Here is a 25,637-nt window from a genome sequence, read left to right as displayed (position 1 = left end):
ACAACCCAAACTACTGACTGGCAGCCATACCACCAGACTGCAAGGCTGCCAAATGCTTTCCTTATACACTACAGCAGATAACGGGCTATAAATAATAGGCGTCACATCAGTATAACACACATAATACTGTTGATGAGCTGAATTAGTGTAATGTCACAGCACATGGGACCATGGCATACCTCTAATGTTGCTGTGAAAAAAAAAAGACAGCAAACTAAAAACAACTATTTGTTTAACATGCTGCATTTCAAAAATACCCTTATTTTTAAGAGTATGTACCATCCAAAACCACGGAAGATTTAATCTTGGCTGTATCTTCACTACTCTCTTCAGTTGCACTCCACTTGGAAAGCTAAACAAAGCGAGGAGAGCGCCAGCCAGCATTATGAGGGTCAGTCATGGGGGCTGTGGACGGATGCCAGATTACGTGAACATATACTGAAAGAGTTTAACAAGACTGACTACAGGCTGCAGGGTTTGTGTATGTACGCGTATGGTTGTCTCGGTGTGTGTGTGCGTGGTTTGTTGAGTGTGTAGCGGGCAGAAAAAGGCCAAAATCTGTGCGCTTGACTATGTGCAAATATGAGATATAGAAAAATCAAGAAAATAAATTTAAATGATTATTATTTAAAAAGACAAACAGGAGCCTCTTCAAAACCTTGACACAATTTCACTCAGATCGCGATGGTCTTTTTCTGGGTGAAATCAAGGGCAGTAAAATTAATCTGCATTACTTCCTCAATTAAAATACACGCACAAAAAAAGAGATTAATAATGAATCAAAGGCACAAGTAGCAGCTCAGCTCACGCAGGTCTTTTTTTTTCCCAGCCTGGCTGAAACAGAGTCTGGCTGAGGGCTTATGTTGGGGACAGCAACGGCAGGCTTTAAAGTAGCTGTAAACGCAGAGCAATGAGACATGTAATTTGTGTTGAGCTTGGGCCAGTGTGGGGACAGGCTTTCAGGGGGTGTCGGAGGCAGAGGAAGCACAGATAAGATTTCTCTTCGGGGCAGGTAGAGTGTGTGGGCAGCCATGGTGCTCTGAGCTAACGCTGAATAAATATTTCACATACGCTCAGCTCAAGTCTTATCGACTGGGGAGAGGGAGAGAGAGACAGAGAAAGAGGGGGAGAAAGAGAGAGGCTACATATGAGTGAGAGCAATAAAATGGGGAATCTCATGTCCCTCTTCAGCGGGATGAAATCTGTTCTAACAGTTACGGGGTGTGATGCAATTCACAGTTCAATTTTAAATCAAATACAGTGTGATACATAGTAAAATTTATATTTACTGCATCTAACTTACTTAAGTTAAGGGGTTAGTTTTCCACTTTGTTCACAATTAATTATTTAGTACTGTTATTTTGCCTAATGATGGCTGAATGAAAAGAAAGCAACAAAAGGACACATTTAGTACCAATTCTATTATTTGGGTAAATTCAAAACTAAAAATAAATCATAAAAACTATGTTACAAAGTCCCATTGGTGTTCACTATTTTTTTTAAAATATGTGAACAAAAGGTAAGCCAGTGATAAACAAAATACCACAGCTTGTTTAGATGCATGCACAGTACAGTGCAGTAGTGATAGCAGCTCTTTATCAAAGCACTGAGGAAGAGCAGCCGTGCGAGGCAAAGCATTAGCATTTGCTCACAGGGCCAGCTCTGGCTGTTGTCTCCCTGCCTGTCTGACACATGCCCAGGCCAGAGTAGCGCCAGTGCAAGGCTGGAGCGGGGCAGTCAGCGGGGGCCCTGTGGTGCCTGTCAGTGGTGGCTACACTGACCCTGCACTCCGGCACTGGCCACTAGTGTTTAATCCGTGTCGGGAGCGTTAACACTGAGCGACCTCCTGGGTGACAGATCTGCCATGCGAGCCTTTTCCCCTGAGGAGGTGGGGAGGGAGTGGCATGGACTCTCTCTCCCTGTCAGCTCAGCTCACACGCACGTTAACGCGCCGGGGCCAAGACCGGCCCCGGAACAGCCACACACAGGGGCGGACAGGTCGCCGCCTCAGCTGCCTGGGGAGAAGTGTCCTCTGTGACTAGGAAGGTGGCAAGTATGTTAAAGGCAGTCATTATGATATGGCACACACAATGGGGTTAAACACAAAGCACGCATGAAAACATAACATAAAACAACTAAGGACAACAGATGCGCAGATAAAACCTCCACACGCTTATTCAGTGTGGTCAGTTATTATAAATCTGAGGACTTGTTTGTACTTAAAAGCTGCTTCGTGCAGTTTAAAGTGCTAAATGATAAGAAGGAATTTGGCCAATTTAAATTGAATCAAATGTGTTCTCAAAACTGAAATTCGTGTCCTAAAACATATAACAATAGGAACAATTTCACAGCTCTAATGAAGTGAATATTAGCAGAGAAAGCTTATTAATCCCACTAATAGGGGGACATGTTTCAAGGTTACACACTGCATTCAGCCAACCTCCAGAGCTGTCAACTGACACATAGCCATTCAGGGAAGCTAAATAATAATAATACTGTGTTAAATCAGGAGGCACTGCTGAGCAGTTTGCAAGTAGTCATAGCCTATCATTTAATAATTAATAGATCTCAGACTCAAAACCATGAATATACACATCGCCATCACTGTCATCATTTTTTCCCCTGCTAGATACATTCCCACTACACAGTCTGTGAGAACTCCCACAGCCAGGGAGATGGAGAGTGTAACCCCCATGAGACTGAAGAAACCCACTCCTCTTAGGCCTCCAACTTTTTTAAACAGAGAGAAAACAGATGCAGAGCAGAAACAAGGAGACAATTCACAGGCGTGCACAGTCGTCTCGCTGTTCTCACAAAAGCTCGGCCACAACTGCAATGCAGTAAACCACAAATAGGCAGATCCAAGACTCACAAAGCATCTCATTTTCAGGGACAGTGTTAACAAGAACAATTATGACAACTCTGATTATGGCTTTGATCTCAGGCGGGCTGGTGTTCTGGTTAATGGCCCCGACTGCCGCGGCTCTACACAGGTGGTCTCCCGAGACCTCTGGAGCCAGATCTGACCCTGCCCTGCCCTCATCTAGGGAGACGATGATTCTATCAGCCCCCCAAAAAAGTGCCCGTTGCAGCTGCCAAGTGTGTTTACAGCTGCATCGCATCAAACATTCATCAAATGCCATCTTTACAGTGTGTGATGTGAGGCAATCAGCATTTCACAGGCTGTCAAATGATGTCTAAAGCGGTTGCTACCTGGCAGTGACAAAAAGAAAACGGTTCAAATACTCACATAAGGTATACAGGTTTCTTTCTAGTCTAACTCCTGACAGATGAGGTACCTCATATGTTAAAATATTAATTCTACTTAAATACTTAAAGCGGTCTAATGACAGCAAAGCTCAAAATCAGCTTTCAAGTGTAAATGATCCTTTTTCTTTTTTCTTTTTTTTTTTTTAACTTTCATCCATTTCATCTAAATCAAAATTGTTCTCAACTTTAAACTTCTGAAACAGATTAATTTGGCTGGCTAATACATACTCATTTAGCTTTTTTTTTTTCCCTCTCCTTGTTTTGTGTGGAAGAAACTTGTGTCTCTTGGTGTAATGCACAGAATGGAGGATTTCACTCCAAGTTGTTCCCACGAATGGCTCCTGTTGGGAAAAGTAACTGATCTCCTTAGCGCCTCCGTTCGTGTTTCCAGCAGTGCTGTAGCTCCATCTACAGGTCCTATGCTTGCGTGCAGCAAAGAACTCTGGGTGACCCCTCTGCAGTCACTGCTGATGTATAGCACATTCATCTCGCTCAGTCTTAGTGAAAAGCACATCTAAAGGCCGTTATTTTATGAAGATTTTAGCTGTCACATTTCCTCTCTCTCAGAGAAAAGAACATGCTGTTGTCAAACTCTTGAAAAGCGCAGATCCTAGGCTCATTACTGTAGCATAAACAAGAGGAGGGAAAGAAATCAAAATTTCTTGTTTGTATTTCCGCTCACTGATGAAAATGTTTATGAGGATTTGCCAGAACTTTGTTTAAATGCATGAGGGAGATTTTTTTTTTTTTTTTCATTTTCTTGCATTTTTTTTGTGTTACATTACCTAATTAGAGAGATTCTATTTTAAAACTGCTACACATTGGTGGGAAAATCGAAGGCGACTTCAAACGGTGTGGACTCTGCTGATGAGATTGCACAATCAAAACAAGTAACCTCCTGCACTCGCAAACAGTGACAATACTGCAAGTATTCCCATTCCTCACACAATAACACTCCGCTGCAGCGCAGAACCAAGTAAACCATCAATCTGTAAATGCTAAATGTATATGTTCCTGGGTGTGAAGCTTTCTGATTGCCACTCATGAGAGAAAAGTTACGAACAAAGAAGACTTCTCTGCAAAAAAAAATAAATCTTTTTTTTCCACACTCCCATTCACATAGTTAACGTGAACCAGAGCAGCGATCCCTCATACAAAATTTGAATACCTTACGCACCACACACCAACAACCACTTCATAATGCATACACGAATCTACATAAACAGGATACAAATGTAGACTGCATGCTGTGTGGAGGTCAAAAAATTGGCCTGTGGGACTGAGTGATATAATGGCTAAGTATTCCTGGTAAAGCACTACGCGAGCATCCCGCAGTCCCAGTAGAAACCACAGCAGCGGTAATGCATTACAGGATGTATATGGTGTAAAAGGGTAGGACCGGTCTGCCTGCTTGATAAATAATGTATTGTAATGTATATTAAAGCTAGACCCACCACTGCAGCGTTTCCTACCGGCATACCCTGAGAAGCCCTGCGCTGCCTGCCACTGTGGAAAAGAGCAGACACTAGTGGTATAATTATGCACATCTGAGAGGCAAGCAGAGGCCATCTGTCAATGTCTGAATCAGTTACCTTATTACCACTGCCTAAAGATATAAAGATAGGAGTGGGAGCTGCTTTCATTAAGGCACATGGTGGCATGCTGCTTTAGACAGCTCCAAACACTAACTTAATTGCAAATGATGACTTGGAGGAGGAGGAGGAGTGGCTGTACAGTGGCTACCCTTGGAGTGGGCAGGGGCACTAGTGTGGATGGCGGCGTGGCACTAGGCTTGTAATGACAGTCAGTCAAGACCCTGTTGTTGCCCTTGCTGACTCAAGTTCAGAGTTTTTGCGGTTACTATCAATTACACGCAATATTTACATGTGATTTGCATGTTTCACTGCGCTCGTTACTTGTTGAGAATATAATAACCCATTGAAAACAAGAACTTTTCACTCGCTGAACTCTCAGTCGGCTGATGAGTGGGTGATGAATACACAGTGGCAGATTCACTCTGTTTGGGCAATTCTCGCCGCGCACCTTCGACACTTAGACTATTTGAAGCGCACCTCATCGCAGACAAAGGCGAACTCCGACTACTCTGTTGCGGTCTGCTTTTAAAAATATCAACCAGTGTGCCGGTGTTAGTATCTGAAAACAGAGCAATTGTTTCAAATAAAAGGACAAGGCGAGACAAGAAATTACCATCCTCGCTGACAGGGAGCAAGATGACACACAGCTGACAAAAATAAGACAGGGAAGCACTATACTACAGTAACAATGATGGTCCTGATGAAAATAGTGAGTGTGTGAGTTTTTTTTCCCCCTTCATTCTAAGATCTCTATTTGTGTGCTGCACTCCTAAACAGCAGGTGGAGTAGAAGTGGAAATGAAAGATTAGAGTGTGCCACCACACACTCCCATCGCCTGCGGAGGATCTAATTATAGGTGGAAGAAGATGGCCCCATCCCGCTGACCTGTCACCTGTCAGCCTGCCTATCCTCCTGCACTCCTGCCCATATCCCTGCCTCCGAGTCTCTCGCTATCTGCCTGCGTAAGACCGCACTCTTACCAAACTGTCTTCCTCTTTCTGTGCTCCAACTTTCTTTCCCAGATAGTAGCCTGCCTCCCACTCTATCCTTATACAATCGCCCGCATTGTTCTCTGTCTTCCTGCCTGTGTGTCCGCCTGCCTGTCTGTGTGCCTTGCTGTTCTAAAGGCTGTGATACATTGAGCCTGGCCATTGCCTGGGGGGATTTGCACCTCAGGATCAGTGAGAAGGGCTTACAGAATACACCAGGTATGAATTGCATGTCATTCTGAGACAGAGCAGACAGAAGAAAGGCGGTGAAAGGAGAGTTCTTCACACACCCTGTCTGTGACCGCTTCCTCACCCTGACACGGTGCTGGCAGGGCTTTCATGGCAAGTGTACACTCTTAATCATGACATTACATGTGCTGTACTGAGGGGGATTCACAGGGTGATTTAAGATTATTTAAGCTTAGGACCTTAGATCACATACCCTCATTAAAAACAGCTAAACAGAGACATTTAAACAAGGTTCAAATCTCGGAGGCAGACTGTCACTCCTCCACCCAAGGAAGCTGAGACTGTGATCCTCCTTACACCGTCCCCGGGGCTAGGAGGCTTTGCTAAGAAGTCAGATGTACAAACGCCCAAACCCCACCCCTTCAAATACACTCTAATGTCATCAGAACTGAAGGAAAGCCAAGTGGGGTTTGATTTAAGGGATAAAGCACATCCATCACATACGCATGGGATAAAAACAGAAGGCAGCCATTGTTTTTCATGGGAAAAAGACTAGCCGAGAGAGAAAACGACTAAACCAAAGATTCTCCCCAACATCTAATTCACATAAAATGAAAGAGTTAAAACTGGGCTGCAGTGAAATGGGACAAAACTTGTTCGCCCCAAGGCTTAAAGAGAGTTCATTAACGTGAGGCAATGACTTACCAGAAAGGCTATTAGACTCCGTTGCGTGCTCTCCCATTGAAAACAGCTTTTAATGTACTGTAACGTGTACAGAACTGCTGTGCTGATTTTTCGAACCCGATATATATTCCGGGCAAGAACCTAATGGGAAATAATTGGAACAAAACACCGGTTAGTATCATTTGATACCGGACATAATGTTTATGACTTTGCAATGAGGTTCAATCAGCTTCACTTTGCCTTATTTGCCACTAGTGAAGTTAGACTTTTAAAGCCAATTAAACAAATTAGGTTGACTATGTCCGATCCAAACTGCGACCGTGTGTAGCTTTGTTGTGGCCACTTTATTATTGGGATGTGAAGGGAGCATACTTGCAAGCCTTTTTTTTCCATCTGCTAAATTCTGCTAAAAACATCAATGGTGATAACCTTTTTGGAGAACTTCTGGTTTTCCTCCATTAATTTTGCCTCCTTCAGCTGGAAGGTTTTGATACCAGCTCTGACCTGGGACAAAGAAAGAACAAAGGAAGCACTGCAGTTTAAGTACTTTTTGACTTCATGCCACAGGATATGGAACATTATCACCTTTCTAACAAGCTTGGACATATTAAGTTTGATCCTTACTTTGTTATAGATAACCTCCAGCACCAGTGTGATGGTTCCTTTTGATGTACTTCCCAAGTTTTCTTTCTTCAAGAACAGAGATATCTCCTGTCCATTTTGCACCTTTAGAATAAAAAAAAATACCAGAATTTTTTATGTAACACCTTAACAAACTAAATCATGTCACAGGAGTAGGTGCTGATCATCAATGTTGTAGCCAAGACCACCTTAACCGAGACCAAGTCATGACCAAGACCAGTGTATCATACCTTTCACGGGTTGAGACTAAGTCAAGACCAAGACCAAGATCAGACCACTGCGGGTCCCAAATTGCAGGATATCAAAAATTCTCATTCCCATAAAAATACCCACAACAAAAAGAACATTCCTCTTCATTCACCTCTTTTATTGCCATACTCTACATATAAGTGTGTATGGATAAGCGTACCATGAGAAATGTCTTGATAGAATTATCAAAAGGCATTGCAGAGGTGAATTTCGATCAACTTAACTATCTTTATTCAACACTCCTTTTTTGCACAGGCAATTGCGGTCTTGAGCAGTCTTGAAAGAAATCCAGAGTCCTTTTTAAGACCAAGACAAGAAGACCAGGTAAAAACGTGATTGAGTTTGAGTTCAGTAGTACCACAAAACTGCTGATCTTAGAGGAACTTACCGTCAGTAATGGAATGGCCACTTTCCCAATAAAGTTTGGGGCTTTGTCTCCATTTTCATCCAGGACAGTCAACTCTATCACATCATGAATGTCTTTAATTGGGCTGTAAACACAAGAGTTCAGAAACATTTATTCACACTAAAATATACAACACAGAATAAGACAGATGTTTTTTTATTTTTCCAGATGTCTTACTTACAATGTAAGGGCTTTGTTCCACTCCGGATTGAGGTTCTTGTAGATTGTGTGAGTTTGAAGTTTGCTGTTACCGAGCTCAACAACACATAAAGGGTTGCTTTTTCCTGCAAATTACAAAGATGTGTTAATATTTAATGTAAAGACAAAGCCGCGACCACGAGGATAGAAAACAGAGAAGTGAATTGTTGTCATGGATTACCGTTGAGGTCTGTGGCGGGAAGATCATTTGCCTTTACAATTTTGACCTGAAGGAAACCAACCTCCCCCACACACTTGTGCGAGTTCTTTAAGCTCTGGGGAATAACAATAAAATTATTCAAAACATGTTATTCAAAACACCTTTTTACGAGCATGGTTAATAAATGTGCCACGTAAAATTGCAATCTTAACACCTGGCGTGTAACAGAATTGTATTATTGAAAATGTGCCCACCAGCATTTCATAAAATCCATATGACATATTTGTATTTCTCACTGAATCAGCTGACATTACTAAATGGCAGCGGGACGTTACACCAATATTCTCTTTTGACATACAAATTTATCCACTATTGTGTCTCTCTCTTCAGGCTTTTCCAGGGTAGCTGTTTCCATGTCAGAGATGGAGACTCCCCAGCAGGGTCTCGGGGTGACCAGAAACACCAGACTGCCCTTTCCGGGATCCAGCACATGAGTGTAGAGCTGCCTCTCATTAAGTGGAAGTCGCGATAGGTCAATCTCAAACCTGAGACACAAAAAGAAAATAGGTCCAATGAAACACATAAGGCCAACTAGTTCTGTGAAGGAGCCGATGTGAGCAAAATTAACACTACCCACCAGGAAATACTCACATCCCCCATGATTCCTCACCCTTCCTCCCTCTCTTTGAGAACACCTCCACCTGCAGAGGTTCCTGGTTATCTTCAAACTGATTGAAGTCAAACTGCTCTCTCCACTGGGGATTGGCCTGAATGCAAAGGTTCTGAGGGCAGTCAAGACACAGATTCAGCACATACAGTAAAGTGGAAACACACACACTTTGAAGCAATGTCAAGTTTAATGCATTATCAGACTGAGCAGCTCCTGCATGACAGGTGGATTAAGTCTTCATTCAGTCCAACCAGAACAAGGCAGGAGAGGAGAAAGAGAGGTGTGTTGAGTGTGTGTGTGTGTGTCTCTATTTGTGTGCGCTTGTATGTGTACACCTCAGCAGCCACTCTGGGATTGTAAACACTGACAGCTTCCAATTAGAATCAGCTTTGTCCAACAAACAAACAAGCAGAGAGGAAAGCAGAGAGGTTTACAAAGAAATGACACGACAACACAAGACAAGTGCACCGTAGAATCATCAGGGGGGAGGCCAACAAGTACAGGTAGATGAACAGGGCATGCTGGGTATGCAAATGAAGGCAATGAAGCCCAGCACCAGAAGCACAGGGAGAAGTGAGTGGCAGGCTTGCCCAGTCTAATGAGCTGCCTCTGCCATGGCCCAGTGAGCCAAGGTGGAGGTGAGTCACTGACAGGCACCTGCTGAGAGAGAGAAGCGGGGAAGTAAGAGATAGGGGCTGGGAATAAAGACTTAAAGTATAAAGAGCAGACATTAAAAAGACAGAGGAGCATGAGAAAAGGGAGTGTAAGGGAAGTGGGAAAAGAGAAAGACTTTTGAAAAACAAGTCCAACCTTGCTCCTGTACTTCTGATCACCAAGGCGAAAGCGGACGTAAACGTCCCCATGGCCATGCTGTGGCAGGTCCTGTCCCTGCACCAAGGTGATACCAAGCACCCCAGTCCACATCTTGTTCTTCAGCTGATTCTTCTGCGTCTCAGCTGACCGCGGGGATGGCGCGGCCTGGTTCTGCTGCAGGGCAAAGATACACACAGACAGTTACGATTTAAGCTCCATGTGTGTTGAAGCTCTGAGTTCTCCCTTCTGTTTACCTGCTCCTGCCTCAGCCTGGCACCTCATCATGTTCACAGAGTGCATGAAAGTAGGACAAAGGTCCACACTATACAGCACATCTCTGTTGGAGCACATTAGCACATCTCTACTGACAGGTAAGCCACACCATGGAGGCTCCTGGAGAGCGAGGAAGAGAGGGACGTCAGCGAGCAGCCAGATGTCCCTGGCTGTGACAGTCCCACTCATCACTGGCTCCCAGACTGAGTGTGGGGAGGCAGGACACTTGGCATACTGCACAAGAGACAGCAGGCAGCAGTGAGTAATGATGCAAACCGCACAGCTCTCTCATCAGCAAATTATGCATACATGCAGCATGTATGGCCAGCATCAGAGTTTGCTGCATGTTGGCAAATTCATCCAATATTTATTTAACCAGCGAAATAACAAATTGTTTCCACCAAAGTGAATCTAACATGGATGTTGTGCGTTCGAGGACTCTTTGGAAATCAAGGACAAGCCCGGCAAATAATCCACTTCTCCTGCCGTGAGTCACAGAGGGAGTGAGAGAGAGAGGCCTTGATATGTTTCCATGTTAGAGTTCCCGTGAGGCCATGCGGTGATAGGCCAGGGCTGTAAAAACAAACAGCAGAGAGGTTGTGTAGGGCTGACTGTAATTAAAGAGCAGGACCGTAATCTGCTCTAGCCTCTTTGATTGCCCAGCTCCTTCGACTGCCCCGGCGACGCTGCTTCAAACAGCCCCACTACAACTCCCCTGCCACTCCGGCCCCTCCTCTTCACTACGGGGTCACAACCCACATTGCCACCCAATCCGGAGGGGATCAAAGCACATCTCAGGGACCTGAATTAACATGGAATACCACAGGCACAGCCCTATAAATATCAGCCCCTTCAAAAGAAGAGGAACAGAGGGAGTGGAGGAGCGATATAAAACAGGCCTCAGCCAAGTCATCCCAAGTGTTTATCTTGGACACATTTCTATCTCAGCGGCCAATAAAACAATTCCACTTAACTGTAAGTGGCCCCTAAAGAGAATCTATTCCTGGTCCTAAAAGGGCTGTGCGATTGCTTCCATATGGTGGGACAGCATGGGGACAAGCACGATGAGCTCAGACCCAGGTCCATTTGGCTGGTACCTCAGCACTGTCCATCCACAGCTGTGATATTACATCCTAACATCTGGGTTATTGCCCGCTATGCCTGGGAATTATCAGCATTGCCGATCTTAGGCATCCCACACTGGCAACATGCCTCGAACAGCAGAGCCCCCCTCCCGCTTCTCCCATACGCCCCCCTCCTGTTTGAAACACTATCACACAGCAGAGTTTTACTCAGGCACTTGCCATTCCCTGTCTCTGTGGTGGTAACACAGAGGGAGAAAACGATGTTCTGAAAGAGGGGGAGTGGAGCTGCAAGAGCTGGGTATTCAGCACTTCCAGGATAGGTGTTAAATGCAATAAGATATTGTACGTTTGTCAAAAATGAAATGGGAAAAAAATGGCATTGTTACATTGTTAAATTAGCACTGTGATTTAGGCAGCAGAACATTGTGAAGAGTCCCATCACACATTTCTGTCTCCCTTTGAGTATCTTTAACCATCTGTAGTGGATAACCTACAATGCGTATGAAAATGGCTTCATTCCTTTGTCATCTAATTTCAAATTGAGATTGTCTACTGGACCATCAAGAGACTGAACAGTGGCAGATGTAGTGACTACATAGGTGTGAATATAAACCCACTCGCTGCAGTGTGAGTCCCAAACAGCAACCCTCCTATTTCACTCTGAATCTAATTACAGCTGCAATATATTGAAAACCACTTGAGAGGAGATGGAACTTTGTTTACTACAAAACCAAATACTGCTCTATAATATTCATCTAAGGGCTCTTTCATGACAACGTATTCAGTCAATATTATTATTTTGGTTTTGATCAGAATGCAATATTGTACCGTACTTTTTTTTCCCACAGCAAATGATACCACTGAAAATAATATGCATTGCAAAAAAGGTTCACTATGAAACCACAAAAGAAATAGGCTGTGCTGAAACCAAGGTTACACACAAAAGCCTGAGTCCTGAGCATACACCTCATTCTTTGTTGCACCATAGTACAGTGAGCTACTGCCCCCTAGTGCTTCAGATCAGGGTAACCGTGAGCACTCTCATGCAAAAGATAAAGTTGAACTCAGGAATATGAATGGCATTCTGGATACAATTTGGAAATTAGATTAAAAAGTAAATGTAATGATGTAAAAATCCATACCTGTTTCTTTCTTTGTGGCCATCTCTGTGGAAAAAATACATTAGTCAGTACAAACAATTCAGGGAAGAACAGGAACAGAGTATTAAATACTTCTCATATCAGAAATACGCTTACCGGGGGCCTTTTGACAGTGGCATCTCTAAACATCAAGCAGACTTCAACAACAATAAATCCCATGTCATCTTCTTTACTTTTTGGATCATCAAGACGCACCTCCATTTCATAGGTTCTGTGAAGAAAGGACATTAAGATTGAAACTGATGATCACTACTGGATATCCCTGTGATAATGCATTCACTTAAGTATAGAATTAAAATATATTACTCACCTGTACAAATCAAGATTTTTAAGAGAAATCATGCCGGAACCCATGAACTCATCAGCGGTCCGATTTTTATCGTAGACCTGCAACAACATCACAAACATCATCAAGATTATGAACAGAAATTGTGTTCTGGCACAAAGCTTTTCTTGTATCATAAGAAAATGCACTTATGTTCAAACAAGCAATGCCTACCCGAACTTCCACGTCATGCTGTCTGTCTCGAAGAGGATGGGAGAAGGACTCGTTCCACCGTGGATTCAGGCTTTTATAAACCACTTTGCTTTTATAGAACTGTTTACCTTCAAGTTTGAACTTCACGTAAGGATCACTGGTCCCTAAAATTAAATAGAAAAAAGAGCAAATCAGCAAAATTATTTTGCGTGACACAAGAGGTAAGTACTGTAAGTATGGAGTTAACACACAACCACACTGTATAGACATTGATTTACGTGGTAGTTTGTCTTGAAAATTAGTTATTTAAACTATTAAACTGTAACTATCAAATTAAAAGTATGTTCAATTTTGGTGGAACATATTGTCACTTTAAAGATGTACACTGTGTATTAAAACACACACATGACCACACACACATTACATACACACCCTTCCCCCATGCTGGTCGTGTGAGAGACTGAAATATGTGAGGAGGAGGTGCACCCCACACATGGCAAAAACAGAGGGATGTAGCTGTTTAATTGTGAAAGAGTAGAAACACTCGCCAGCATGAGGCAACCAGAAACCAAAATCTAGAAGCAACCAGTGTTAATCTCCCAAGCCTGTTAAGAAAGTCTGTCTGCGAGTGGGGTGGGGGTATGGGACTTCTTTGTTTCTGCAATTGCATGCAGATTGGCCAAAAAATGAAAGCCAGTCCCATGCCTTCATTTGTATAGGGGAATAAAGGGGTGCTTGAGAGAGCCTGCAGGGAGGCTTGAATCACATGACAAAGGCCCTGTGGGGATGGGCTGTCAGGCCTGTCAGCTCCCCACTCCAAATGAACATCTCGCAAAGGCAGGCAGGACCCACAGCAGCTCCACCCTGCCAGCCTGTGACAGGGAAACCTCCAGGCAACTTGACAGGAGGAGAATGTGGCAGCTAGCAAGGAGAAAAGCTCTGGCATGACTGAGAACGGTGACGATGGAAATTAATGGGAAAAAAGGGGAGAACAAAAACCAAGGAGTGGGGGCTGGTGGTGTGGGTCCTTTCAGAATATGTAATGACAATGTATGCCATTGGTGAGCCTTTGGCACGGTGTTGATTGTTGGGCAAACAGTGGAGAGACAGGGGGCGTGTGGGGATTGCATCATCATGGTGCCATCTTGTCAGGGAAAGTAAGGTCTCAACTAGCAGGGAGTAGGGCACTGGGCTCGGAGGGTCTTCTGGCACCAGGCAAGAAAAAAAAAAAAACAACAGCTAAGCATCATTCCAAGAAGGAAGTCCTTTCGCCGTTTCACTGTGAGGTGATTTCCCAAAGCTACAGGAGCTACAGCAACAAATCATATTGGTTAAAAGTACAGAATCACCTAAGGAATAAATGTTCAAATCCATAAGATTTATGTAGCTTTGATAAATGTATATATGGATAGATGTCACCATTTTCTACTTTAAAATGTATCTATTAATTTAAAATTGCCAATTTCAACTATTACTTTTACTTTGAATAAAATTAATCATTTAAGTCCATAAAATTGCCATACAAATACTGTCAGTAAATAGCCACACTTATTGAGACCACACATGCATTTTTCTCATGTTGTAGTTCCATCTCTGGCCACCGGGTGTCACTGCTTTCCCAAAGCAAACTCTACTGAGTCTGGGCCTCAAGGAGAGAACAAGATGTGTGGAAATCTGTATTACACACGTGTCTTCTGTCTTTCCCTCTCTCACAGATCAATATCATTATCAATGGATAATCAGATCTTAAAAGATCATCCACTTATGAAAACAAAGTCATTCAAATGTGATAAATCTAAACGATCTCTCTAAGTTTATGCTTGATTTTATACCTAGATATGACAAGCAAATTACAGATCCAAAAGCACTGCATTAGGTAAATTATATTAATAAAAAATGTTTTACAAATAATATAGCTTTAACACTACATCAAACATCAACAAAATATTTTGCCAGAAAAATGTAATTTCTAAAAACAATTACGATTTGTGGGGTAAGTAAAAACAACTCTTCCTCTTTAAAAGCTATGAGCTACAGGCTTTGTTTCAACAAAGCCAATCAACTGTGAGGAAGAGCTATGAACATTTGATTGTCAAATAAATTTCGCAAAGAATCCAATACCATTTAAAATCAACTGTTTAAATAAGTTTTGTGCTCTCATGTCCACATCGTGTGTTCTCTTTAATTACTCAGTACTTTATCCCAGTCTATCTTTTGTCATACTGGTCTGACTGCATACTTCTCTGGTGTGTTTTTTTTCCCTTTGCACATGCACCACTCGACAAGCCGCGTCATCCGTACAAGTAAACACATGCATTAACTGAACACAGCCCATCATGCCTTTATACACAAAAACAGATTTCCCATTTACAGCTTTCCACATTGTCACTGGCTCATAAATACAGATAGATAAATGAGATGCATGCGCATGGTATGTGTGCGCAGTATATTATAGAGAGCTCACCCTTTAGCTGTACCCACAAGCCAAAACACAAAGACCTGCATTCTTTTAAGATGTACAAGAAATCTGATTGGGCATCTCTTGATCTGTGCTGATCCACCCAAGTGTTTAAAAAAAATCCCACATTTAAAAGAACAGTTTGATGTTAGTTATTATCCTCTCAAGATCTAAGTGAGACAGCGACTTAGTCTTACAGGTTGTGAAAAGTCTTATGGATCACCAGCAGGATGTTGACCTACCGGAGCGTTTGTCTCGGATGACCAGGTTCTTTCCCTGCTTTAGGTTGATGTTCAGGAGGTATCGCTGGCACTGGGTAGGTACTTGGACATCAGGCCCTGTCGTCACAACCTGCTATGGGAACATTTACATTTATATGCTTTCTCATACCAGATGCTTGGCTTATTTCAATGGGCAGGGCAGTCCAGTGAGTACTCACAGTGCTTTCCAGAGGATCTTGCATCATTTCATCAAAAAACTCAGATGGTTCACTGGACATCTACGTTGAAAAAAGTTGTATATTTTATGAACCACCACAATGCAAACACTTTATATAATACAGTCAAGCTGAGATGTCTAAGTGTATGTACAGTTTCTGGGTCCACATGGTATTTGTCGATTCATGTCACACATTCTCACTCCCAACTCGTCAAGTACAGATGCTTGGTCAGTGGCACTACACGTCAAAATACGATGTGCTAGGTACTCCTTCAGTGTTCAGAACGTTCAGTGACAGCATGTCAATTAACATTTGTTATGTGCAATGTGTCTTTTTAAAAATTAACTCATAGGACATGTACAATTTCTGTTCGTTAAATGCACAGTCTCTTCTCAAAATTAACCTTGAACACTGGTAACAAAAACAAAATTGCCTTTAGGTTTAGCTCCTTAGGTGTAGGCAAGATTAGATCACAATCGTCACTAGCATAGTGTGCTACACAAACTAGCATGCTACATTGCTATTGCTGCCAGGTGAAAGTATGGAGTTTGTCTGACCCAACCACCTCCACTCCCACCTGCCCCATGTGGACTTTTTCCCTGTTTATACTACAGAGTGTCAAAAAATGCCACCGCTTAAGGGTGCCTTGTTGCATCAGTGTCTAACGCCAAGGGTCAGTGACCAAGCATTGGTATCTGACAAGTTGGGAGTGAGACCGGGTTGCTTTCAATTAAAAAAATCGTGTTTATCCATTTCAAGCGAGTATTTGTCATGACTTGAGATAATGTCCTTTAGGGACCCCACCAATGGACTACAGTATGTAAATAATGCCCACAGCAGGAAAAAGTGAAAGGCAAAGTGAGATATCATCAGTTTCTTTGTGTATTTTTTGTACAGCTCTCCACGGTACATTGTGTCTCCAACTAGTAACGCAGGTTTTTGACTGGTATCTCAGAGGCATCTAGACAAAAGAGTACATAATAGTCTCGGTTTCAGCATTACCCAAGGGCTGTAAAAAGCCAAATCCCATGTGGTCGCTTTACATTTAACACCAACCATCAGAGGATGCTTTTGATATGTAGCACCTGTAGGCTGAATGGTTACTGTCACAATGGGTATATATAGAATACACACACTGTCTTAACTGTATGTCAGTGCCACAGGGATGAAGTGTAATAAAACCACAAGCCTAAACTCGGGCTTAGAAAAGGAATGTCGATTTCATGCCATTCACCGTTTTACAGGCCGAGGAAAACTCTGAGCATAACAGCTGAAGTGTGTGAAAAACCAAACCACACTATTTGAAAGTCAAATGAAAGCATGCAAATATGACCGATGTGAGAATATATTACGTTATTGACTAGAGCACTAGAGCTTGCATACTTTTATCTAATTCCTATGAGATTAACGCTTTCATCTAAGTTTCTACAACAGAAGGGGCTCTAAAAGTTAATGTATATGCACAGGACTTAATTTGTTTGGATTTCCATCTGTTTGATTTATCACTATAAAAGGAAATGACTAATTTGAAATCTGAATACAAATTTCAAATAACATAGTCTTCATTACATGTAGACCTGAAATAAGTCTAGGATTGTTTGACTATACATGTAATTAAATACGCTTGTAATAAAACTGACCTCTGCGATATCTTCCAGGGCCTCCTCAGCCTGGGTTTCTTCTAGCAGAGCTTCTTCCATGGAGTAGTCTCTCATCAAAAAAGGAGAGTAGGGTTCTCGGTCCAGTTCCTCCTGCTCTGTCACCCAGGACATGAAGACTTGCTCCTCGAAGGGACTGCCACAGGCAGAGTCCAGAGAGGTACCATCTGCATTCTCTAATGGAATACCCAGATTATCTAATGTCAGAGACATATCTGTAGGAGCATTTGCTCTAGTTACTGGTGGAGTTCCTTTTTCAGACGATGGTTTTCTATCTGCAGGAGCATTTGCTCTGGTTACTGGTGGAGTTCCTTTTTCAGATGATGGTTTTCTATCTGCAGGAGCATTTGCTCTGGTTACTGGCGGAGTTCCTTTTTCAGATGATGGCTGTCTATACTCAAATGATGTGGTCCTCTTTTCTGTGGAAGGGTACATTTGTTCTCCCAGCGAGCTTGCTTTGGCCAGAACTGCAGAAACATTCCCTGAAAGCACTCTGTCAGCTGGGATATCTTCACTAGAGACACTGGCTCTCTCTACGTGGTCTGGTCTTGGGGAAAGTGCATTGGTAAAAACCGATCTTGGTGCAGGAATAGGTTCAAAAGGAAATTTAGTTGCATTCCCTTTGGCCCTTTTATCAGGTTGAGCATACAAGCCTTCTGGAGTCATGTTCACCTTGTTCTGTGAGGCTAAATTCATCATATCATCAATTTCCTCATAAAGGCCAGGTGTCCCCGCTGGGGCACTTACTCTGTTCAAAGCAGCAGTTGTGCGATCTGTGGGACCGTGGAGTCTAATTTCTGGGACTGAATCGTTCAGTTTGTCTGTGAAGTAGGGTCCATCACCAATCGAGCCACTTGCAATAGAATCAGTATCACTCTGACCAGGGGAATGGCCAAAGAAGATGGCATCATTGGGAGTGTACACCAAGGCGTTGTCTGTAGAGAATGCTCCACCTGGCACAAAGCTTAGGTCTGGTACAGAAATACTGCGCCGGTGGGCCAGGTTTCTTCCTTGTTTGGCAAGGGCCTTCTTCTTTGGCTTCTTCAGGTTGCCCAACTTAGTTTTCAGACGCAAATTCTCCAAGAAGGTCTTTTTCTTGACATCCATCTTGAGTGACACCTTTGAAAAAACAATGAAAATTGTGAGATAAAGATCCTTTGTGTAACTTGTGTAAATGCTTAAGGCAATGCAGCAAGGTGTCCTATTAGCAGGAGACTCAGTCCATGGAAATGATATACACTGCAATAGTCCAATGTGAAATGTACTCAAGATTGCCACTGATTAAAGGGAAACTTTATTTCTAAACCGTTATTTTTTAGCCTGAAACCCATGTATCTGTGTCTAAGTGTCAAATGGAGAGAACAATTTTTTAAACTGTCCCAGTACTAAGAGAGATCACTGAAACCGCAAAACAGGTTGCAATGTTATCCCTAAGGGCAAGTGTGCACTGTATACTCACATCCATTTAAGGAGCTTGTTTTTGCCAGTGACAGGCTCAGATTGTTATTAGAAGTGTCTGACAGCGTTAACGAAAAGACCAGATACTTAAAATAACAATCTGAACCTGCCAGTGGCAAAAACAAGCACTTTTAGTGGATGGAAATTGACTGTGCAAAATTTGCTAAATTGTTGTCTCCACGAGTCACTTAATCAGAAAAACATGGGAAAATAGGTTCCAGTTTAAAAAATACTAACTTTCCTTTTATAATTAAACACATCACTAAAATAATGTCCCCTATACTCCAAAGTTTGACCAAAGAATATACCTCTGAACATACATACATTACAGTGGCCCTGAGGGTCAAAAAACAACATTTCACAAAATACTACAACACTAGTCCATACCCATTGGTAGCTTTGTCACCTTCTACCTATGCCAATCCTCAATGCCTATGTGCAATTTCACATAGACTGACCACGTCAGTGAGAAGAAAAACGTGGGACAGACAGAATGACTGACTGACAGAATGACAGACTGACAGTTTCCGTGATTATGTACAGCATACCATACCATGACTTAGTCATGACAAAAATTAGAAAAAAAACAACATTTGTCCACAGGGGGAGCCACAGCGATCGATCGCATTTTAGTCATTTTTAAGCATTTTTCTGTTGTTATAGCGCCACCCAGTTGCCAATTAGAGTTGCATTCCTCCAGTCACTTTGAGGCGTCCTGTTCTACATATCTACCAAGTTTAGTAAAAATCAATATGGCAGTTAGGCCTAGATAAGAAATTAGCTCTCTAGCGCCCCCATTTTGTTTGATGGGGTCAATAAAGGAGGGGTCTCCTCAGATTATGTGTGGTCATATGTCTACAAAGTTGCGTGGTGATCGGTGAAACCCTTGAGATGTTATACACCTTTATGTGATGAGCCACGCCCTCCGCAATATTCATTGCCTTCCTTTCCGCCAAACTCCCGGACTATGGGACTACTTTTGCTGTGAAGAGAGCGGCCGGCACCTGATGGTCTGTCTCCAAAGCCGCTCTCTGCTCTACTCCTGGCTAAGTAGTCTCATAGGCAGGAGTACGGTGGATGGATGTTGGGATTTAGTACAGTCTCATGACTAATGATACAGTAGCTTGGAAAAAAGCAACATGGACCACTGAATTTGAAGAATTTGCGTCGTATTATAGATCGCACTACTTTTTTTGCCAAGTCCTGCCCTACGATACTGTCAAAAAAGGCAGTCAAAAGTCCACAGCTCCACATCCAGGGGTATGTGGATGCTAACAGGATGGAGGGAATGGTGGTGGGGAGAAATAATTATACTCTGAAAGAAATGGAGGCATTTTAAACATTTAGTGAATCAAATTCAACAAAAAAATCCTCAACAAAACATTTGTATGTCATGTCAACTATGAGGTAAAATTTGTGTTTCTGCAAAGGGAGTGTGGCTACTGTGGAATGGGGGCCGCATAAAAATGTGACACCAATTTAAGCATATACTGTATTTAGAATATTTTCACTGCTTCACCTTGCTGTCAGGCACCCATTTACAATGGGAAACTTATGGTGTTATGTTATGCTCTCCTCAAAGCCAACAGACTATATTGGCAGAAACAGTCATTTTACTCCACGACACACAGTGAGTCTTTGGTCTATCGCTGCCCCTCGATCAGTTAGTTAGTTCGAGTTATTGTGTGACTTTAGGTACCGACTTAACCATGCTGCTTCTCTTGTCTGCCTGTCCAAAGTGGAGGCTTAAGATTGAAAACACACAATTCTCAATGACGGGTCAATCACAAGGACGCCCAGTGACATCCTCCCTAAAGCTCGTCCTACGCCTGCTCCTGGCCCAGCTGGTGCCTGCACCATGCTGCTGTGCAAAAGGAGAGACGGAAATAACGTTGCTAAATCTAGCGTGAAAGTCACCAATTTGGCAACAAGTTTAGAGTAAACAAAGTTTTATTTAATCTTATACGCTCGACTTGTAAGAGACAGGAATGTGCCGCAAGGCATCCAGTCCACCGGAAATCAAACAGAAGATGTACCATAAAAATTCAATCTAAAGCCCAGTCCCAGTTAAACACATCGTCCCTTTTTACTAGTCCGCTGTGGCTACACATTTTGACAAATAAACACCTGTCTCATTTAGACGCCTAGTCTGGTTGCCAAGCAGTTCTTTTTTTGTATATTAGTTCTTGGGGTGTATAAAACTGGGTTGTTGGCTTATAATATTTTTGATACATTACCTGAAGCCAAACAAGTAATATTCATACTGGTTTAAAAATACAATTTGATTATATTTCCCGGTCTTTGTTGAGTAACAGTTTTGTGTGAAAGAAATTAAAGGCCTGTCCCAAATATAGGCCTGTTGATTTCAGTGATTTAAGCAAAAAGCCCAGGCTATTAACTGAAGTTACACAGTACTTCTGTTTGTCACAGACTGACAGACAGTGCATCCCAGCGAGAACAAGGAATCAATCAATAATTACCTTTCCCAGTTTGAGTCACACCTAATGTTGTTTTGTTTTCTGTAATGTTGTGGTGGTTAATTGTTTTGGTGTTTTTTTTTAAATGTTGTAGCATTTTCTGGAATTTTGTAGTGTTTTCAGAAATGTTGTAGCTCTTTGACCCTCAGGGCCACCGTATACTTCCCTGTCCACATTTGTTATCTTGTCTAACACTTTGGCTGGAATACTATCTTAGGTAGTAACACTTCAGAGGATTTGTTTTCATACACAGACAATAGTAAAGACATCTATATTGTTTGTCTGCCATCTGAATCGGTACTTGGGCCAATTTTCCATCTTCATCTACTGTAATAAAACACAAACATTGCCTGTCCATAACTAAATCAATCAGCTAAATCAAAAGTAGGTAGCAATACAGTATCAAGTACAGTACAGTATCAAAGACAAATCTCACAATAAATGCCAAGGTCTAATGTCTTATCCCTCAAACAATTCTAGAATAAATTACTTCACTACCTACTGACTTTTTTAGTGTAATTTAGAAAACAAAAACATGATACCATACCTGTCCAGTCGACCTCTGCCGAACAGCTTGAAAAAGCCACTCACTGGATCAGTCTCCACCGAGAGCAGCAGTAAATTTCCAGAGAGACAGCGCAACCATCATAACAATGATGTCAAAGGGGAAGTGTTTAAGGCAGCCCAACTTGTGGCTAGTTAGTTAGTGCCCATTCCTGCTCCAGAACAACTTTGAAGGCAGGTGATTGGTGGAGAGGAAGAACTGGGCGAAACAAGCCATACCAGTCTCACAAGGTGAGTTTCAACGACTATGGGAATGCCATAGCTGAGTGATGAGTCCTACTTAAGTTTAATGTAATAGATGGAGCTATACAGAGTAACTTCAGTTGAGTGGGGTCAGAAAAAAACTCATGACAAATAGTGAGTATATTCAGACACTGTAGCAAGAGATAAAATACACACTGAGGCATCAAACTATGATGAAACAGTTCGGCTCACAGTACAGCAAGTTTAGCAGCCTGTTTATTCCCTGCCTGTCAGTCTGTTTATTGTTGATTTGAATATTTATTTGCATTTGAGGGGCTATTTGTCTGTTTTAAGACTTGTATGCATTACATTTCCTCTAATGTGCGTTCTCTTATAGCTCCAAGTATTTGAGAAAAATGCTTAATTCCATAATCTATCCTAATTCTACAATACAACTGTCCTTCTTATCTGTCCAAAACGGTCCCAAAATACTGCTGATGGATTCTACAACATGACTGAGGCATATGAAATGTTGGCTATCTGTTCGTCTTATCTCATCTCTGATCTTCAGCACGAATCTGGCAGTCGGCGGCCACGTTGTCATACCAAACTCCATTCCTCTCACACAGCCCCATATTTGTTTACAGTGGAACATGGTTTAGCCTAAGCTCGTCAAAAGTGAGCATTTGTGTTTGCAAAGTATAAACTATAGCTTTATGTCCACACATCGAAGCTAATGCAACAGACCCACTGGTGTTCACTCTCTCTCTCCTTGTCTGTGCCTAACACTGGAGACTATATGACAACAGATGTGTTTGAGTCTGGACTGAGTCTTGTTCAATATTTGCTGATGTCTTAAGGAGATCAGGCCCACATGAAAGAGCCCCAACTTGGCTCCCAGTTGAAAGGCAGGGCTGGGGATCTGAACAGGGCAAGCCCCTATGGCAGGTGGCCTGTCGCCCTTCTTCTCACACAACTCAAACAGCCCAAAACCCTGCTTGGTTACTCTACACATGCACACTGGACCTGTTCCAGCCTGCAGCACAGCTGGTCTGATGGACAGGAAGCCAAGAACATGCACTTGGGGACAAATATACTGAGTGATGCACATGCAAGCCTTCACACGGAAAACAACCATGAAAGATTGAGGATGTCAGTTACACAGCTGACCTAAAACCCTTGTTTGTCCCAGTGTTTTATGTTCTGCTACTAAATTTAAACTCAGTTAAAATTAGTAGCTGTACATAAGAGCAGCAACACCACAATGTACAGAAGGCAAACAAAGCCCAGCATTCAAAATTTAATGTAAAGAAACAACTGTAGGTAGGAAATTGTACTTTTACACCAAAAGTAAAAGTACTTTAAAGAGTATACTTTGGAGCCTTTAACCCCAACTTATCAGTGCTACTTTTGGGGAGTTTCCACGTTAGCAAATGCGTCATGTTTCATAAGTATTCGAGATGTTTCTCACCTTTGAATTCAATGCACATTTACCTACAGTTGCCTTTGTTAACGCTACAGTTAACCTCGCATAAACTGTGATGCTTTTGTTTTTGACATAATGAATCCTAGCTGCCATATTCATATTAAAAATACACTTCTTTCATTAAACAGACCGACTGACAGCTTAGTTAAGCTAGGTTAGCGTTAACCTCAGTGTTTGACCAACTTACCTTTACCTCGGCCAACAAGGTGCACCAACAGGCCATCATCCTACAGCTCTCTGTAATGCTTTGTGTTACAGTGCCTCCTACCGGCCAGACTGTGGAAATACACTCTTCCTGCAAAACTGCTCTAAAAGAGAAATATCACTAGATGTCCCCTGTGAAACACTTTGCTCTCAACTGTTTGTTTCCTGCATTTTGGCCTGTACAGGTATCCGTATTGTATGCAGTCCAAAACGAGCTCAAAGACTGATCCAAAAGTTTTTAAGGCCAGCTTCAAAGTTACAAATAAATCCTCCAGCTTTAGATAAGTGCTGCTGTCACAAGTGGTGAAAAGTGACTAAATGGGCTACAATTACTCAAAACACTACAAGTACAATTTTTAGGTACTAAAGTAAAGGTGTTTCCATTGATAATGATGAAAAAATAGGGTGTGCTGCACTGGGTCAAGAAACTAGGTGTTGGTGATCATAAATAAATTAATAAATACAATTTTTTTTTTTTAAATCAGGTGCTCTTCGAGAATAAGGGAAGCAGTCAAATAAAATTATGATTGTAAAAACAAAACAGGTGCTCCTCAATAATGAGGCAAATACTCAAATAAAAATAACAAACAATGACTGCCCAGTTTCCTTAATGCAGAAGTCCACAGTATAGGCTGGCAGCCTGAAAAGCATCCGAGACACTCTGATTGTTGGTATACAAAAAAAAACCTTAAATACATGGATGACTAACTCATTTTGATTTACAGTAAACACTAGGGAACTTTTTTTTTCTTTCAAGGGGAAACTACTTAAATGCTACCTGACCCACATAACATGACCTCTTGATGAGTTTGAGATTGAATTCTTGTCCCCAATAAGTACAATTCTGAGGCACTAAAGTAAAAGTATTTCTATTGATAATGATGGAACATAGGGAAATGCTGCAGTGGGTCAAGAAACCAGGTGTTGGTGACAGGTGCTCTTTAAGAATAAGGTAAGTAGTCAAATTAAAAAACAAAAAAAAACAGTGACTGCCCAGCTTCCTTAACACAGAGGTGCATGGTATAGGCTGGCAGTCTGAACACTCTGATTGTTAGTAAAAAAAAAACAAAGAAAAACTTAAGTAACACACAAATGACCATCACATTTCAACTTAAACACTGGTGCAGGGGTGTCAAACTTAGTTTATGGGCCACATACAGTCCGATTTGATAGCAGGTGGGCCAGACCAGTAAAACCACTGGATAACGTCCTGTAAATAACAAACACCTTCCATTTTTTTTGTTTAAAGAAGTACATGTTGAAAATGCTAATCCAATCACAAAACTGATGACAAACAGCCTGTGATGTCTTCACAAGAATAAATGCAATTTCAACAATATTTCTCAGTTTTTCCACGTCAACTACTCACTGTCATTGAATGTGCATTTTCTTTACATTTCCACTCCTGTGTAATAATCCTGACAACACCACACTAGACTAAGTAAAAGAAAAGAAGTGCATTATTTTATTTTTTATTGTATAGCTGTTTTTTTTTTTTTTACAAATGTTTTATGTGTCTTAATTTATTTCACTTGTATTTTATGCCTTGTGCGAGCTGTTTTGTCTTTTATTTATTGTCTTTTATTTATTCTTCTGTACAGCACTTTGGTACTCTGTGGTTGTTTTAAAGTGCTTTACAAATAAAGTTGGATTGGATTGGTTTGCATTGTGGTCGGGGCAGAAAAGCCTCTGAAGCAGCATTTTACACAAAGAAAGCTACTCAAGGTTTAACTTGCTCCCAAAACGTGGCACCTCTTAGCCTTCACAAGTGCATCACTATTAGGTGTGCAAGGTCATCCGGTGGGCCGGATTGGACCCTTTGGTTCTGGCCCCCGGGTCATATATTTGA

The 25,637-nt window shown here is 42.0% G+C and overlaps 1 protein-coding gene across 2 annotated transcripts in view; it reads right to left on the bottom strand.

Moving 5' to 3' along the window:
* The window catches only part of mctp2a (multiple C2 domains, transmembrane 2a), a 36,235-nt gene extending 14,199 nt beyond the window's left edge, over positions 1-22,036 (bottom strand). Inside the window, exons 1-17 of one of the 2 annotated variants that reach the window (XM_050073609.1) lie at positions 21,899-22,036; positions 17,399-18,535; positions 15,759-15,818; positions 15,562-15,673; positions 12,883-13,025; positions 12,694-12,770; positions 12,480-12,594; positions 12,366-12,389; positions 9,863-10,039; positions 9,034-9,164; positions 8,741-8,927; positions 8,404-8,497; positions 8,206-8,308; positions 8,007-8,109; positions 7,352-7,453; positions 7,157-7,231; positions 6,749-6,868 (exon numbers count right to left, since the gene is read on the bottom strand). In XM_050073609.1, the coding sequence (XP_049929566.1) occupies positions 6,749-6,868; positions 7,157-7,231; positions 7,352-7,453; positions 8,007-8,109; positions 8,206-8,308; positions 8,404-8,497; positions 8,741-8,927; positions 9,034-9,164; positions 9,863-10,039; positions 12,366-12,389; positions 12,480-12,594; positions 12,694-12,770; positions 12,883-13,025; positions 15,562-15,673; positions 15,759-15,818; positions 17,399-18,523 (2,748 nt within the window). In that variant the 5' untranslated portion in view covers positions 18,524-18,535; positions 21,899-22,036. The remainder of the gene's footprint in view (positions 1-6,748; positions 6,869-7,156; positions 7,232-7,351; positions 7,454-8,006; positions 8,110-8,205; positions 8,309-8,403; positions 8,498-8,740; positions 8,928-9,033; positions 9,165-9,862; positions 10,040-12,365; positions 12,390-12,479; positions 12,595-12,693; positions 12,771-12,882; positions 13,026-15,561; positions 15,674-15,758; positions 15,819-17,398; positions 18,536-21,898) is intronic. The other variant, XM_050073610.1, reaches the window with a different exon arrangement.
* Positions 22,037-25,637: the final 3,601 nt, after the last annotated feature.

Source organism: Epinephelus moara, chromosome 20 (genome assembly GCF_006386435.1).
Source record: "Epinephelus moara isolate mb chromosome 20, YSFRI_EMoa_1.0, whole genome shotgun sequence".
Taxonomy (NCBI): Eukaryota; Metazoa; Chordata; class Actinopteri; order Perciformes; family Serranidae; genus Epinephelus; species Epinephelus moara.
Note: the sequence above shows the minus strand (reverse complement) of the source record. Positions and strands in the feature narration are given on the sequence as shown.